The sequence below is a fragment of the Xiphophorus couchianus genome, chromosome 4, assembly GCF_001444195.1.
Source record: "Xiphophorus couchianus chromosome 4, X_couchianus-1.0, whole genome shotgun sequence".
In the NCBI taxonomy this organism is placed as follows: domain Eukaryota; kingdom Metazoa; phylum Chordata; class Actinopteri; order Cyprinodontiformes; family Poeciliidae; genus Xiphophorus; species Xiphophorus couchianus.
Genome location: NC_040231.1, coordinates 26,882,536 through 26,899,470, shown reverse-complemented (window position 1 = coordinate 26,899,470; position 16,935 = coordinate 26,882,536). Strand labels below are relative to the sequence as shown.

Genomic DNA, 16,935 nt, shown 5'->3' with positions numbered 1-16,935 from the left:
TCCCCCCAATACAGACATAATGAATATGGCTTGCGTTCAGGGCAGTGGCATATGAGTTGCATCACAGCCAAGCTCCTTAAACTGTTCAAAACTATTGACCCTGTGAAGACACGGACACTTCTAACCCGCAAAACGAGCACTTTAAACTGGCACCAACATTTAATGAGCCCTCAGGATGACTCAGGTCATTTGGTATATTACTTTGTCAGATTATACATTAGGCCATCAAAATGAAAGGAAGAGCTCCATAAATTTGAAAGGAGTATCTAATCGGAAGAGTTGCGCAACAAAGAAAACTTTAAATAAAGCTACGCAAAGGAGGGGAGTTTATATTTAGCACAAATGGATTACTGTTGATCGAGTCTATCATAGAGCTAATTGGTTGATCACAGACTGAAACATTGTAATTTTTAAACTGTGTTTTTTCCCCAAATACAGTTTGAGAGCCATTGCTGCAGTGATTTTAAGAGTACATGGACCGAGGCCTTTCTTGTGTTTTGTTGGTTTCACGCTGTAAAACTTATTATTTTCCATATGCTTCTGTGTGTGTGTGCATAAATATACTATTGTTGCCTTAAGAAGTAATCATACATACATAATATATCATTGAAAATGTGCACAATTCGTCAAGTTAAAGGTAAAATCTTCTTCTGTATGTAATAGAGCAAAACAAAGTAGGCAATATCGGTGAAAATCGATAAATCGGTACCGGTTTCCTTAATTTTACGATACTTACATGTGAAACCAATCTTATGCCCCGGTCTTATCTACCTCCGCACAGGTATGAAAATCAACCAATTTAGAAACTTTTTAGACAAAAAAATCTGCATTGGTCAAATCTGGAATCAGCAGATCAGGCATTTTAATGATTGGTGATTGGCAAGAGAACAGAAAACTGCAATTGGTGCAACCCTAGTAAAAAATTATTCATGTACTGACCCTCTTCTAATGTCATACCCCTAAATGAAATCTAGTCAGATGAACTGCCTTCAGAAATCACAGAAATAGTGAAGAGATGGTGCTTAAAAGCTTCAGGAACGGCTCAAGGATGAAAAATTAACAATAACCAAAGCAGGATAGACTCATAAAACAGCAACCCAAACGTCGACATTTCATAAAGCGGGGTATCATCATCTAATTAAACTGCCAGGCTGAAGAGAATGAGAATTATTTTAAGAAACAGACAAGACAGCTTTGGAAGCTCTAGAGGAGTTGCTCAGATCCACTGCTCAGGTGGGAAATATCAGCTGTGCAATCAACAAGCCATTGAAAGAAAGACAGGAGAAGTCACAAGCCACAAAGAAAATGTAAAGGAAGGGGAAAGTTAACTTCTTGGTAAACATGAAAAAGATTATATTTATGGGTAGTTTTTCTTCAGCAGGGACACCAAAAGCAGTCAAAGTAGGATGGATAATGGACAAAGGTAGTAAAGGGGAAAAGACCTCAGACAATGAACCTAAACATAAAGCTATAGGAATGGTTTAGATACATGGTTCTCAAACAGTGGTACAGTATACTTACCACTGGTGACTTTTAGTGTATGTCTTTGTATCAGATATTTAATTTCAAGCTCATAAGCCATGAAACAGAAAATAGGTAAATAATCGAAACCCAATGATCTTTACTTCACACACAAATAAAGTACAGTGGAGAATATGTTAAGAAGAGATGATCAGAAGCAGTAATAAGTGTCAGTATAAGGGGCAACAGCACCAAAAATATTTTAACCATGTCCTAGTTGCCAGCAATCACAAAGATTTGCCGATGCCTAACACAATGACCAGACTAATTAAGCACAGGTTGCATCTGTTTATTTGTGTGAAAGAGTCCCTGAGGTACAAACTCCCAGAAGTTCAAATAAATGCTTGTTATCACTCCTTCCCCAACGTTTTAAACACTTGGCAGCCATATTGAATTTTGAGATCAAAGTTATTGAGTATTCTCTTCACTGTAGGTAACTGAATAATTTAGTAATTAGCGAGGTTATGAAAAGTATGAGAACCACTGGTTTTGATCAGTATATATACACAAGTACATGCTGTGTGTGTCTGTTTTGGATAAGGTAGTGTTATACTGTAGCCAAGAGCCTTACTTCCTAATTTACAAAGAATCACAGCAAAGATTAAAAAAAAATACTCAAATAACTATTTAAAAAATGGGTTCAACTTTAACAGCATGCCGACTATTAACCAAAGAGATCATATCATAAGCAGGTGTTACTGATCACATGAATGCTTTCTTTTTATTTGACCTATTTTTTGGTATATTCCATTAAAATAAAAAAAAACATATTTCCCAAGAGAGACCCGGCAGAGACAGGCAGCAGAGCAGCAACTAGTTAGCAGGAGTTCACCAATAAATCGGCCAGTCGATACATCTTTCCCAATGACAGAACCACCCACCAGTTCACGACTGCATGCGTGTTTAACAATAGTCATCTCAATGTTGTCAACCTATTGACTTTGTCGATATATTTAGCAACATTTCAGAACCAGTCAAAATCGGAGTCGGCAGGTCAGGATTTTAAAGATCGACCAGAAAACTACAATCGGTTCACCCCTACTAGTGCTGTTTTAAATTGAGAATAGCATGAAAGTTCTTGACTTTTGCCAACTATTTTATGTGTATCTTTCTGTACACATAAAGACACAGTATATGCCTTTTTTATGTACAACATAAAAATAAAAATCAACATTTGTCATAATAGTTCTATTAAGAAAGCAGTCTGGTTGATAGATCTGTATAACTACTCACAACACATTTTTGTTCTTCCTTAACAAGCATGTAAACATTTGGTGTTGCAAGACTGATAATTGCTTACACAGCACATGGGGGGAAAATTAAGTCACATGTTTTTCTGTTATACATATTAGTAACAAGTGAAAATACTTGTTGAGGGAGTGTCTGGAATGTTCTAACCACTGCCTGAATTAAATGGGGAATTAAGGAATTGGTAGAGAAAAGAATGCTAGTGGTATGAGTGAGTTAAAGGGTAAAGAAAAATGGGACTCAGCCTGAAGAGACGAGGAAATAGAAACTACAATTGCTCCAGTTCATCAATGGTTTTGCTCAGCATCTCTTTAAACTACCTTCCTTATCTTTTCATTTATCCTCTGGGTTTCATGTCTCTTTTTATCGTTTGTATCCCTTTCTCTATGTGTTTGCTTGTTCACGAATAAACAGTTTTCTTTTTGATTTTGTCGCGTCTTGCTTTTTAAGAAAATCTTTTTTGTTGTTGTTGTTGTTGCTGCCTTAATACAACCTTTTTGTTGATAAATGCAGTGGGTAGTTTTTGCCGAACGGGGGCGCAGCGTGTTCTAGTTAACGTTAGCTTATTAGCTCTTTTTAAACAGTATCCTGTGCTTTGAACTTTGTTTGAAGTGGGAAAAAAAAAACCCGGACTAAGCCTGGCTTTGTAGCCTGTGAATAGAGCTACTGAGGTTATGAGAGGCTCCGTCTTTCTTCAAGTTTTCACGGTCCCATTTGCTCCACAGCCGGCGCTGCGTTTACTTCCAAAATAACCAAAGTTTACGGTTATTTATTGTGTGTCTTAAGCAAATAGGGGGTGGGGGGGGGGGGGGGGGGGGGTAAACTCCCTGTTCGTTTGTTTTTATTTAGCTCGCGCACATTTCATGCGTGGTGTTTTAGAAAGACGAAAGTTAAAACTCACCGGCCGTCCAGCGGTGGTGGCTCTCTCCTCTGCCCAAACGATGTTATTTTCCAGAGCAGTTCATTCCTCTCACAACAAAGCACCGCTAGAAAACGCAGCCCGCGCACTTTGACTTGGACGGCAGATAAAATTACAGGGGTTTTTACCTGTCGGGTTGTTTCATTGATTTGGGGGGCTTCTCTTGGAAGAAACCACTCCTTGCTGCTTTGTCCAGCGGTGATGTCATGCGGAGGCTCCGCTGTACCGACACCCCTTCACTCGTTAACCGTTTAGTGAACACAGCCTGCAAGGCAGCAGGTCTAAAAGAAACAAGACATTCATTAAAATTAACGACAATTACAGATAGATAAAGCCATGCAAAATCATCATGTTAGTGAATTTATAATTCACTAATAAATTCACTCAAGCCATGTGTGTGATACGGAATGCAGCAACATTTGTAAACTTAAAAAAAAATAAATAAATAAATGCACGTTTAAATATATGTATATGTATTCCAGTTTTATTGAAATGACGGGATGTTTCTCTCTAGTACAGTAGAGTGTAATGAATTATTAATTTGCAATTATAAAATGGGGCTGCACAGTGGCGCAGTTGGTAGCACTGTTGCCTTGCAGCAAGAAGGTCCTGGGTTCGATTCCCGGCCGGGGTCTTTCTGCATGGAGTTTGCATGTTCTCCCTGTGCATGCGTGGGTTCTCTCCGGGTACTCCGGCTTCCTCCCACAGTCCAAAAACATGACTGTCAGGTCAATTGGTTTCTCTAAATTCTCCCTAGGTGTGAGTGTGTGTGTGCATGGTTGTTTGTCCTGTATGTCTCTGTGTTGCCCTGCGACAGACTGGCGACCTGTCCAGGGTGTACCCCGCCTCTCGCCCGGAACGTGGCTGGAGATAGGCACCAGCAACCCTCCCGACCCCATTAGGGACAAGGGTGAACAGAAAATGGATGGATGGAATTATAAAATGCACGTTTATGTCCTAATGTAACCAATGTTACATTTGGAGGTGTTTAAATAATCTCGCGTTGATTTAATATATAACAGTACCGGCTCAGATATAATAAAAATATTACTTTATTACTGAATCATAAATACAGGACACACTTAGTTAAATTCCCTTGTCTGTATTTTTTTTTAGTTATCATCTGAAATAATCTTTACAATATTCCTTTTTGTAATATTGCTTTATGATATTACCTTAAATAATACAATTTTAAATTACCATAATACAATTATAATTCAATTCTGTGTGACTGAAAATAAAGAAGCACTTGTTCTTTTAAAGTACTTTGAAACGGGATTTGTTGTGAATTGGTGCTCCTGAATTGAACATTTTAAAATAATACAAACAAAATGAACAAAATTAGATTCATAACACCACGTAAAAAGAATAATTTAAATCTAGATAGATAGATAGATAGATAGATAGATAGATAGATAGATAGATAGATAGATAGATAGATTTTTGCGTTTCCAACGACGTAAATAGACTTTCCTTTGTTCACGTGGCCGAAGGGAACGTAGCACAGGTCACGTGGCAGAAACCCGGAAGTAAGTGTCTGTAAACAAGAAAACGGGTGAGTGTGCATTTGTTTCACTGTAGCTCACAGATGTAGATTTAAAAGCCGCTGTGCATGACTTGTGATGATCTGTTATAAACAGAAAAAAGCAAAAAACAAATCATACCTTACGAAACCTTCATTTGTACGTCTTAAAATCGTTTCTTTATGTAGCGCCTAAGCATCAGCTAGCATCAGTGGTTCAGCTGTTTTGCTAGCACAACTTTTCATTTATAAATGAACAGTTTAGTCAAAAGCAATGCGAAATGGCAACGTTTTACTTTGCTCTGACAGCCATTCAGGTTGCCAGAGCAACCTGAATGGTTAAATATAGGATTATCTGATGTGTCTTCAGAGCTTGTCATCTGCTAATCTGCGTTGTGGTTGTATTTTGGGTTACAGCCGTGCAGGTCAAAAAGATGACCTCTTCAAATTGGCACCTGTCGTTAAAACTGGTGGATCAGCCCAAATCCACCTTCCACTTTCCGGAGATGATGCCCGGGGACGTCCCACCAGGAGGATACAGAGTGGCCACGTTAAAGCAGCTCGTAGCAGCCCAGCTTCCAGACTCGGTCCCAGATCCTGAGCTAATAGGTCTGTCAGTAGAATGAATAAATAAACTGTGAATATCTTCGTTTTCTGCGCTTCCCTGACCGGAAGTAAGGGTTTACAACACTATCGCATGTGTGAATTACACCTAAAGTGTCCCGTCTGTCCAGAGCTGGTTCATTGCGGGAGGAAACTGAAGGATGATCTTACACTGGATGCATGTGGAGTTCAGCCAGGTTCCACCTTACACATTCTCAAGAAGACGTGGCCGGAGCCAGAGGGCAATCCAGGTCTGTGGATATTGCGTCGATAATGAACAGTGTCTAATCCCTATTGTAAATTACACAGAAGATCTGATTGTGAAGGTGTGTGTGTGTGTGTGATCTCTTCTACAGAGCCTGTTAACAGAGCAACAGCAGCCAGAGAGTTTAGAGTGTTTCACGCTGCACTTCATTCACTCAACTCTGCCTATAGAGACTCGGTGAGTAGATTTCCACAAATACTGCATCAGCTACATGTTTTTTGTCCCGATATTTCATTTTGGTTTTTCTACTGAGGTTTCATGTAATGGAGTAACAAAAAGGAGCGCATAATTGCAAAATGAAAGAAAAACAAATGCAATGCTATATATTTTTAAATGTTCCACGAATAAAACAAAAAGCAATTGTGGTTTAACTTTGAATTTAGCGCCATTTACTCCAGTACCCTTTAATTAAGCGTCTTACTTGTTCGTAATTTGATCTAAATATAAAATAGAGCTATTTGGTGAAGAAGAATGGGCAAAAACTCCCATCCCTTTTGCTAATCTATCACAAAACATCCTTATATTAAATGTTGAATATTAGCTGATGTTGATGTCTGTTTCTTTTCTTCTGCTCTGAGGTTTATAAAATGCTGACAAACAAAGAGTCTCTGGATCAGATCATCGTAGCCACTCCCGGGCTCAGGTCGGACCCGGTTGGTCTAGGTAAGACTCAGCAGAACGCCACAAGACATTTATAGCTCTGCATCTTATCGCAACTTGTAACATGTCCCCTTTAAACATTCAGGAGTGCTTCAAGACAAAGATCTCTTTGTACAGTTCACCGACCCCAACATGCTGGACATGTGAGTATGACTCTTAGCTTTATTTTTATTTTTTTCCAGGTGTCATGTGACAAATAATATGACACTCGCCGTGCTATTTCTGCTGCAGATTAATCAGTTCACATCCGGCCCTGGTCAACGCCATCATCCTGGTCCTGCATTCGGTGGCCGGCAGTATGCCAGCCCAGTCCAGTGCCGGCTCCTCCCGAAATGTTTCTGCCAATTCTTACAGTGATATGCCAGGTGAGCCATGAGATTGATATGTGTAAAAAAATATATATATCTTTTTTTTTTCTTAATGAATACAGTAACGTTTTCACTGAAAGCTAATAATTGTTGTGTATGTTGAAGTAGTCTAGAATTAGCAAGGCTGCAGATAACGATTATTTTAGTAACCAGTTAGTCTGACGACTAATCGATTATTTGGATTTAAAAATTGGCGCATTCTGCTGGTTTTTCATTTAACCACTTCAGTCATCTTTATATAATATTAAAACTACATTGAAAGATTCAAATAAACAAAAAAATTCAATCCATTTTTTAATTTAGAAAATAAACATTTAATTGCCCAAAATCCAGTAACTCAGCGTGATTTAGTACACTTAAGCATTTTTTAGCAAAGGATACATCTGCAGTTAAATAATACTTCTGTAATAAAACTTTCAGTAATCGACTCGTCACGAATAATCCGATTAATCGTTTCATCCCTAAAAATGAGTCGGATCTCTTTTCTGGCAGGCGGCTTCATGTTCGAAGGCATGTCGGATGATGAGGAGGAATTCCACTCGGTAAGTCTTTTCTCACACCTCGTATAAAGACAAGATATTGTAATGGATACGGATGTGGGCTGATTATTCGAGCGTGTTTCAACAGGGGAGTCCGGCAGGTCCCTCCAGCCGAGCCGGGCTCCCAGCAGGAATGCGCCCTGTCTCTCTGGGCCACAGCGGAGCGACGGGGCCTCGGCCGATAACGCAGAGCGAGCTCGCGACGGCTCTGGCCCTGGCCAGCACACCCGACAGCAGCGCCGTTACCCCGACATCGGCGGGTCAGGTTAGACAGCGAAAACTTGACCTGGATTTACTGCCTCTTATTTATCAAGGGGAGAATACTCGTTCCTGCAAAAACCTGGCAGCTTTGCGACTCTGTTCTATCTTTTTCTTTGATTAAGATGGACCCCTCCAGTGGCGCAGCCCCGATGCCAGCTGGCACACCAGTCAGTAATGATCTCTTCAGCCAGGCTCTGCAGCAAGCTCTGCAGGCCACCAACATGTCTGCTCTACAGGTGAGCTAACCCACAGCGCGCTCATTTCTTCTAGGGGATAATGAGAAACAAAATGTTAACCAGGTGGCGTTTGGATAAAAGGTTAGTCTTTCTGAACACGTTTTTTTTTTTTTTCTCCTCTTGCTTTGCCAGGGCCGTTGGCAGTCCCAGCTGCAGCAGCTCAGGGACATGGGGATCCAGGATGAGGAGCTGATGCTGAGGGCGCTGCAGGCCACAGATGGCGATATCCAGGCTGCCTTGGAGCTCATATTTGCTGGAGGCCCCGGACTCTAAGCCCTTACCTCCCACCCGGACCCCCTACGGACAGAACCCATAGTAGAGGAGAGAGCAGGAAAACATCTGGCTCACCTGGCTGCCAGCAAATGAGGACATTTACGACTTGCACTGTGTGGTTGTTGTTGCACCATTTGGTTTTAATTAGCGGTTCAAATTACGCTCCACAGATTGTATAAACTGATGTTCGTGTTGATTTGATGGATCATTTCTACAAATGTGAGTGAGCTATAATAAAACTGTTTAAAACTATCTATGCCTTATCATATTTAAAGGATTTTATGTACATTTAATTTTTTTTTAAGCTTCGTATCATGTTTTTATGTTATGCTGTCATCAAGAACATACTTGGAGTGTTGCTTTGATTCTTTCTTGCATGTTGGAAGAATCTTTGAATCTCCCATGGCAACCATTCAGGGATGCCTAAACGCTATTTCCACAGAGCTCCTTCTTAGCGCTGCAGTCTCCAGATCAAGCAAGCTTCAGCCCCACACAGCTGCCTTCGCCCCCTGAGCCCTCTCCTCCCCATGACGTCAGAGAGGGTAGGAGCTTCTTAAAGGGACACTGCGAAGTCAAATGACTTCTGTTCTAATATATACATCATTTTTATAACAACTGAAGGTTATATAGTTACTTGAATGTGCTGTAAAATTGCACTGTGTGCCTGGAAAATACATAATACAGCCAAGCACCCCTTTAAATATCCTTGAGACTTTCTTTTTGTGTGGCCTTAAAGTCTTGAAAAGCAAATGACAGGCAGTATTAGGCATTTCTTTACAAAAATGTTTCATTATTCAACATATAGCAAAAAAAAAAAAAAAAAAAACCATGACCTGTTCATGTCCAGTTAAGGCCAAAATGATAGATATTCCTGGCAGATTTAGATTTATTTTCATTCAACCAAGTAATGTTTTTCTGGGCCAAAACACAGAAGACTTTTTAAAAAAAACAAAAAAAAAACAGTGATGTGTCAAGATGTTACTTGCTTCAATAATAAACCTATGTTTTCTTAAATGGAAAATGTTTGGTGCAGCAGCAAGTATGTTTGTGTTTTTTTTCTTTTCATTTTATATCATTTCATTATAACATCCAGCAGCTTCTTACTCAGGCTAATAAGGGTTTGATTACTGATTAATCAGAAGCTTGTAGATAACGTTCAATGTGCCATTTAACTTTAAAAATATATAAAAGTTGATTCCTCCCCCGCACCCACCAACCAAATAAACCGCTTTTTTCATTCTTGTATTATCTGTGACGAGATCTTATTCACTGATAAAAAAAAAAACACAGCTTGCAATAATTTCGGACTTCACTGTAGATTATAAAAGAAAATGGCAGCTAAGCCAAATTCTGGAACTGTGCTGGGAACACTGAACTGAATATTTGTGTAGTAGATCATTTATCGTAAATTCTCTTGTGATTCAACAGAAGTAAAATTATTTCAGCAGGTTGTTTATCTAACATTGCTTTTATAATAAGCTGTAATGTGTATTTCGTTGTGGTTTAAAAGATTTTTGTAAACGTCTTACACTTACGGTACATTGAGCTCAACATGACTTGAGTCCTAAAATGGATTCGCTCATGTTGTCCTCCAATATGTCCACTAGATGGCAGTATAGTACTTTACCCAATCTGGTCAGTCTTTGTCTCCGAAATTAGGAGAAACAACATCAGATATGCTGCGACAGACTGGCGACCTGTCCAGGGTGTACCCCGCCTCCCGCCTGGAACGTAGCTGGAGATAGGCACCAGCAACCCTCCCGACCCCATTAGGGACAAGGGTGCACAGAAAATGGATGGATGGATGGATGAACATCAGATATGATATTACAAGAAACATTTGCTAATTCACTGACTCTGATACGTCATGTTGGGAAATAATACATAATTTAGCCCTTTGGTGAGCAAAACATCCATCTGTCCATCCATCCATCTTCTTCCGCTTATCCGGGGTCGGGTCGCGGGGGTAGCAGCTTAAGAAGGGAGGCCCAGACTTCCCTCTCCCCGGCCACTTGTTCCAGCTCCTCTGAGGGAATCCCAAGGCGTTCCAAGGCCAGCCAAGAAATATAGTCCCTCCAGCGTGTCCTGGTTCTTCCCCGGGGCCTCCTCCCGGTGGGACGTGCCCGGAACACCTCACCAGGGAGGCGTCCAGGAGGCATCCTGACCAGATGCCCGAGCCATCTCAACTGGCTCCTCTCGAAGTGAAGGAGCGGCGGCTCTACTCTGAGTCCCTCCTGGTCCACTATTACACAGCTTCAATATCTCACATAATATCGCTACCAACATGCTCTACTTAACGCCCAAGTAATTAATCTGTTGTTTTACGGGTTTGTTTATTAAGGACGACTGTTGACAGATATGAGAGCAACAATGAGCATCTCCATTAATAAACAGCCATTGCTGCACTGGATTCTCTTTGACCTGCTTCAAAATAAATATTTACAACCACGCACAAACTAATTATACCTTAGCTCACTTGTAGCACACAAACAATATTTGATTTATTTCAAACAGGTTTTTAAAAACAAGAAAAAAAAATCATGTATACATAAACAAAATAATTGGCTTACCACTCCTTTTCTGTTTGAAAAGGAGTAGGAAGAGCACTTATTTAATCCCATCCCTTATCTCAATTTAATGACTTACTTACAATGCCCTAATTATCAAAAATTTGTAACTGAAACCATGTTTTAATATTCATGTTCCTGTTCGATATACTGTGCTAAAGAGCCAACAAATAAACCATATTACATGGACAAAATGGTTACAAACAAACTCATAAGACAAAAAAAAAAAATCTATGGAAACATAGTAGTAATAATGACAATTTAAATAACAATCGGACATACAGCCATAGAATAATTAGCAACTCCTTGCCAATGTACACAGATAAATTCTTCTTAATATCAAGGATATTTAACGTTGTCCTCGATTTTTTATTTAATCAAGGATAATGCTTAACTTTATCCTTGATGTTTAACATTATTGCCAATGTTGAGCAAATGTCAAAGTTCATCTCCAGAATAGTTTCCTTTTGCGTTAAACATTGGATGTAAAGTAAAACATTCCAGATACATAGCAATAATGACAATTTAACCTTAAACATCCAGGACAATGTTAAGTACTGGAAATAAAATTTTAAAAAAAATTGGGGACAGCGTTAAACATCCTGGACAACTTTAAAAACTGGAGATAACATTGAGGACAACATTGTCCCCGATGTTTAATATCGTCTCTTTTTCTGTCATCTCAAAAGAATCTTCATGTCGAATCTCCATATTCAAAGACAAACTCCCAGGATTTTCTGATTTTATTCATTTTTATTTTAACAAATTGTGAGATTATCGCAGCCTGTGGGTTTTTTTTTTCCCTAACTGGGAGCGAGAAAGAAAGCAACCTGTTGAATGTGACAGGTAGCCAATCAGAAAGCGCGGTGACGTAAGAACGGAAGGGAATCAAAAACAGTTGACATGGCAACTGAGAGTCCGGTGGACATCGGAGGTGATATGTGGAAATGTTTATTGCTATGTGTAAAGGTCATTTTTATACATGTTTATTATATGTGGCTATGTTTATTCAATTAAAAATGTTAACTACAAACAAAGATAACTCACCTCCAAATCACAGTGCAGCAAATAGAGCGGCTGCTCCCGCCGTCTTTTTATCAAACGGCTTTTCTTTTTTTATCGCTTAAAATGAATCCACAAACTATCACTGCTGCTCATCCGCCATCCGTGTTTGATTATTCTAAATTCATCTATGGTATGTTGGGGGGTTTACTGGATTTTCTTCTGGAATCGGGATGTTCGTGAGTGGAATCGGTTCATGTGGTGTGTTGCTCCTAACCACTGCCTTAACGCTCTCTGACTCTGGTCGCTATGGTAACATTTACATATCCCTTCAAAATAAGATACAGAATCAATGTTGGCGCGCAAGACGTAACCGAGAGAATCCGGTTAAAGGATTTTCAAAATAAACGATCCTCCAGACTTAAATAATAGATGAAACGGAAATATTTAATTATGTCTTGCGCGGCCCGGTGCCAATTGGTCCACGGACCTGTATCGGTCCGCGGCCCGGGGTTTGGGGGCCACTGGTTTAGATTACATTGGTAAGTGTTAGACCCTCCCATTAATTTGAGTTATTAAGAACACACCGGGTGATTGATGGAGGTTTATTGTTTTGGGCGAAATGTCCGGTGTGATGTAAAATGATTTTTTTGACCAATTTCTGAACTTGAAACGTCATTAAGTTAACTTTCGTTTTCAACTAAGTCGTAAGAGATTTTTTTGTAATTATTTTTGTTGTTATTTTTACAAGAAATGGTCCCGGATGACCGACCTATCTCTAAGGGAGAGCCCAGTTACCTTATAGAGGAAACCCATTTCCGCCACTTGCATCTGCGTGAGAAAAAGAGTTCTGAGAAAAATATACTGGATCAAAATGTCTTTAGACATAAAATGAGTGGAGAAAAAAATTAAAATAAAAGATTTTCCTCCTTTCCCTCAGAAAGTCGTGAACTGTTGTAGGTGTTTATTTAAAGCGTTGAAGTTTATTGATTACAATTTGATCTAACGTCATCATAACGCCGAAAAGTTTATTTATTTAACTATTTATTTGTTGTTTTTTTGAGTGGACATTGCAGCCAGTAAGAGCTCTGCATCAGTGCCGGTGCGATGATGCAGAGCCGGCGATTGATCGGTCCTCCTGCTGACAGGTGGCGCTGCTGAGCCGCGACGTCCCTACCGCAGAACGCCGGTGTCAGAAGGAGGAAACTGCAAACTGAAAGTGTTGGATCCAAGCCTGAGCAAAAGTACGCCAACTTTGAGGATTTCACTAAAGGTAATAATAAGTCGGTGCCTGCCTTTGCGTCTCAATATGTTAATTTTGACAACCGCCAGCATAGTTTTTCCGTAAATTACGCTTATACTGTAGACGTTTACACATTTAAAACAGCCAGTTAGCTGGCTAAGACATTAGCATGCTTCGATAATGCAGATTCATTCTGTTGCACTCGTTAGCTACTCGCTAGCTGCCAGTGGATGTTATAAGACGGTGTAGTTTTAAGTATATTTAACGTACTCAAGAGTCACAAGTGCACGTTTTTGTTTAAAAATATTAAAATATTACGTGTTTTTACTTCCTACATGCGCAATATCTGCAATATTAGATTAATGTTGAGGGATGTTTTAGCGTTCGCCATCATTTTTTGTCCCTGATCTGTGCTGCTTAAAACCTGTCCTGTTCTCTGTCCTGTTTTGTCAGGATATTTCCAGTGACCAGGAAAAATGGTTCGTAGCTACGTTGCTTTTTACATTCAAAATGTCACATATATGTAAAGCATATCTAATGAGTCTTTACTTATTTAATGAATGGTTGTCGTGGTTTAGTCACGCAGATATGACTCCCGGACAACCATCTTTTCACCTGAAGGCAAGTTGTGTTCCTTTTTTTGTAAAGGGTTTAGAATAGATTTATTGCAATTTATGATAATTATTGTGTTGATTGATGAGTTTTAGACCTAGTGGTATTTGTAGTATTTGATCCATCGATCACCAATCAGAGAAAAATTGACAACCCCAATCTCCTACCCATTGATTGATCTACTGATCAATCCACTCCTTATTGTTAGTGTATTCGGCTACTAAGGAAATTGTACAAAGAAATTATTTGTGTAAATTTCTGAACACTATTTTAAATATTAGAAACACAATATTCAGCACAGCAACAATCAAAGTTTTAATTATTTCTGTGTGGAAAATTTAGATTTGACTAGGACATTTTAGTTCTGGGGTCTTCCTTAACCTATCGTATGTTAGCTAGATGACCTAGAAACTCTGTTATGGAGTAGCTTTATCTCAGTATTTTAATGTAATTTACCCTATAATTTGCAGGGCGTCTGTACCAGGTGGAGTACGCCATGGAAGCAATCGGTCACGCCGGAACGTGCCTCGGGATTCTCGCAAATGACGGAGTGCTGTTAGCAGCTGAGAGACGCAACATCCACAAACTGCTTGATGAGGTTTTCTTCTCTGAGAAGATCTACAAGCTCAACGAGTAAGAAAAACACACTGACTCCCATTCTTACAAAAAAAAACAACTGCTAATTCTGTTTTTGTTTTTTTTATGGTTTTCTTGCAGGAAAGCTAATTATTTGTGTATTCTTTCAGGGATATGGCTTGTAGTGTTGCTGGGATCACATCAGATGCTAACGTACTCACAAATGAGCTGCGACTTATTGCACAGAGGTCAGCGTCGACCATAAAAAATGTTGCAAAGCTGCCAGTGATTGATTCAAAAAGCTGAATACTGAATAAGCTGCTTCTTTAATCGTACCTAACCTGTTTCAATTCTCTCCAGATATTTATTGCAGTACCAGGAGCCGATTCCTTGCGAACAGCTGGTCACAGCTCTGTGTGACATAAAGCAAGCCTACACACAGTTTGGAGGTGAGATATTCAGGTTACTGAAAGAGATGTGGATCTGACCCAGTATAAAGTTGACTTTAGTGAACTACTGGATCACCGGCGCTTGATGTCTCGACAGGTAAGAGACCGTTTGGCGTCTCTTTGCTGTACATGGGCTGGGACAAACACTACGGCTTCCAGTTATACCAGAGCGACCCAAGCGGTAACTACGGAGGCTGGAAGGCGACCTGTATCGGCAACAACAGTGCTGTAAGTTAAGCCTGTTGCAATAAATCAATTAATCTCGTGATAAATTTAAACAAGCTCAATAATTTCCACTTGCATGGTTTATTGATTTTTCTTTTCTTTTCTCTTTCTACCAAAAACTGGATGACAAAAGTCTTCGGTCTGGTTCATTGGTCTCAACTAACCCCTTTTTTGATGAACAATTTTGTTTTCAGAGACTTCATACTTCCTTTTATCTGTTGTTTTGTTCATTTATTTTGGATATTTAACATTTCTACCAGTTCCAGTGTTAAATCTTCATTAGAATTTAAAGTTTATTTATCTTTGAGAGGGCGTACTTGCATTATTTTTCCGCTACAATTACGTTACTTGAAGATGGATACAAAACCACAATGTTACTATTTATTGCAATAACTTCTAGGACAATTTATTGTCCAGTAAAATTTATCGTGACAAGTCTGCTGTAAGTCTGAAATTTCTGCTGAACGTCGATGAGAGGAGCAGAACCTCAGTTATAACCATCAGTGTTAGTGCACTAGTTGTATTTTAATTGTTGGTGATTAAATTCCTACGGATTTCCGTTATAAAGTGAAGGTTTCAGCTAGGGATGCAAGTCATCGATTAATGAGTTAATCTTACTTTGATTTTTATTGATCGACTAACTATTAATTGATTTTAAAAAAGCGTGTTTTCTCTTTTATCACTAGTTCTAGTGCCCAGAACTAGAGCGGATGTCGGTCCGCTCTTTGTCAAGCGGACCAACATCTTTCCATAACATAAATGGCTAAATGTTTTATACTCTGCTGACGCTGCTTTATTTAATTGTGTTTATCTTGGTTTCAGGCTGCTGTTTCTATGCTGAAGCAGGACTACAAAGAAGGAGAGATGACTCTGCCCTCTGCCCTGGCTTTGGCTGTCAAAGTCCTCAACAAAACAATGGACGTCAGCAAGCTCTCAGCAGAGAAAGGTGAGATCCAGAGACACTAACTCACTACTTATAACAGGTTTATTTAAAATTGGAATAAAATCCGATAAACTATGGAATTCATGAATAGAAAAATCCTCTGAACACCGTGACATAGCTCTTTGTCGCCCCGACTCTTGCAGTTGAGATCGCCACCCTGACGCGAGAAGATGGCAAAACAAGAATCAAGGTGCTGAAGCAGAAGGAAGTGGAGGTACTCATCAAAAAGCACGAGGCAGAAGAGGCCAAAGCCGAAAAGGACAAAAAGGAGAAGGAGCAGAAAGAGAAAGATAAATAAGAAGAAAGCAAAGAATGTTCCTCCATTGTCTCATCAAATCCTGTATTGTTTTTGTCTTTTACAATAAATGCTTGGAAATTAATAGATGTGTTTATATTTGAGCTGTTAGCTGAAACCCAGGAATCTGACGGTTGAAGTGTGGGGAAAACTATAATATATACACCACACACATCACACTTACTGGCTCCCCTGACTAGGGCTTGTAATACATGAAATGTTACCAAAAGCAATATCAGGCACTGATTGTTCTTTTTTTTTAATGAAAAGCCAATGTTTCGGAGTGCATTTCTATTTTGATATATATGTTGAGTTGTTGATGAAGCAAAATGAGTAATTTTAAGTTTATTTTAAAATTTTGATGATGCCAACCACTCCTGATATAAAAGCCCTCTGAGCATTTCGAAGGGAGACATGCCCTCAGTATCGCAGATAATCTGCCATACTCATTGTTGCTATTGTTATTTTATGCAATACCTAGGGAGAATTTAGAGAGACCAATTAACCTAACAGTCATGTTTTTGGACTGTGGGAGGAAGCCGGAGTACCCAGAGAGAACCCACGCATGCACAGGGAGAACATGCGGGAATTGAACCCAGGACCTTGTT

General features: G+C 39.4%; 3 protein-coding genes across 4 annotated transcripts in view; 2 read left to right on the top strand and 1 right to left on the bottom strand.

The window, feature by feature from the left end:
• cd276 (CD276 molecule) overlaps window positions 1–3,912 on the bottom strand; it is an 87,359-nt gene extending 83,447 nt beyond the window's left edge. Inside the window, exon 1 of one of the 2 annotated variants that reach the window (XM_028015459.1) lies at window positions 3,671–3,912. The gene's annotated coding sequence lies outside the window, so the exon portion shown is untranslated. The remainder of the gene's footprint in view (window positions 1–3,670) is intronic. The other variant, XM_028015460.1, reaches the window with a different exon arrangement.
• A 1,245-nt stretch (window positions 3,913–5,157) lies between these two features.
• On the top strand, window positions 5,158–8,667 carry LOC114143749 (ubiquitin-like protein 7). The gene is made up of 11 exons (XM_028016053.1): window positions 5,158–5,243; window positions 5,628–5,819; window positions 5,945–6,064; window positions 6,170–6,255; window positions 6,657–6,741; window positions 6,824–6,881; window positions 6,970–7,103; window positions 7,599–7,648; window positions 7,734–7,910; window positions 8,029–8,142; window positions 8,275–8,667. Exons 2-11 carry the CDS (start codon window positions 5,645–5,647, stop codon window positions 8,413–8,415), a joined length of 1,140 nt encoding a protein of 379 aa, XP_027871854.1. The 5' UTR covers window positions 5,158–5,243; window positions 5,628–5,644; the 3' UTR covers window positions 8,416–8,667.
• Window positions 8,668–13,108: 4,441 nt separating this feature from the next.
• On the top strand, window positions 13,109–16,412 carry psma4 (proteasome 20S subunit alpha 4). The gene is made up of 9 exons (XM_028016092.1): window positions 13,109–13,257; window positions 13,681–13,706; window positions 13,806–13,848; window positions 14,310–14,472; window positions 14,586–14,663; window positions 14,776–14,864; window positions 14,962–15,092; window positions 15,912–16,035; window positions 16,176–16,412. The coding sequence occupies exons 2-9, from the start codon at window positions 13,704–13,706 to the stop codon at window positions 16,328–16,330; spliced, it is 786 nt and encodes a 261-aa protein (XP_027871893.1). The 5' UTR covers window positions 13,109–13,257; window positions 13,681–13,703; the 3' UTR covers window positions 16,331–16,412.
• The last annotated feature ends 523 nt before the right edge of the window (window positions 16,413–16,935 follow it).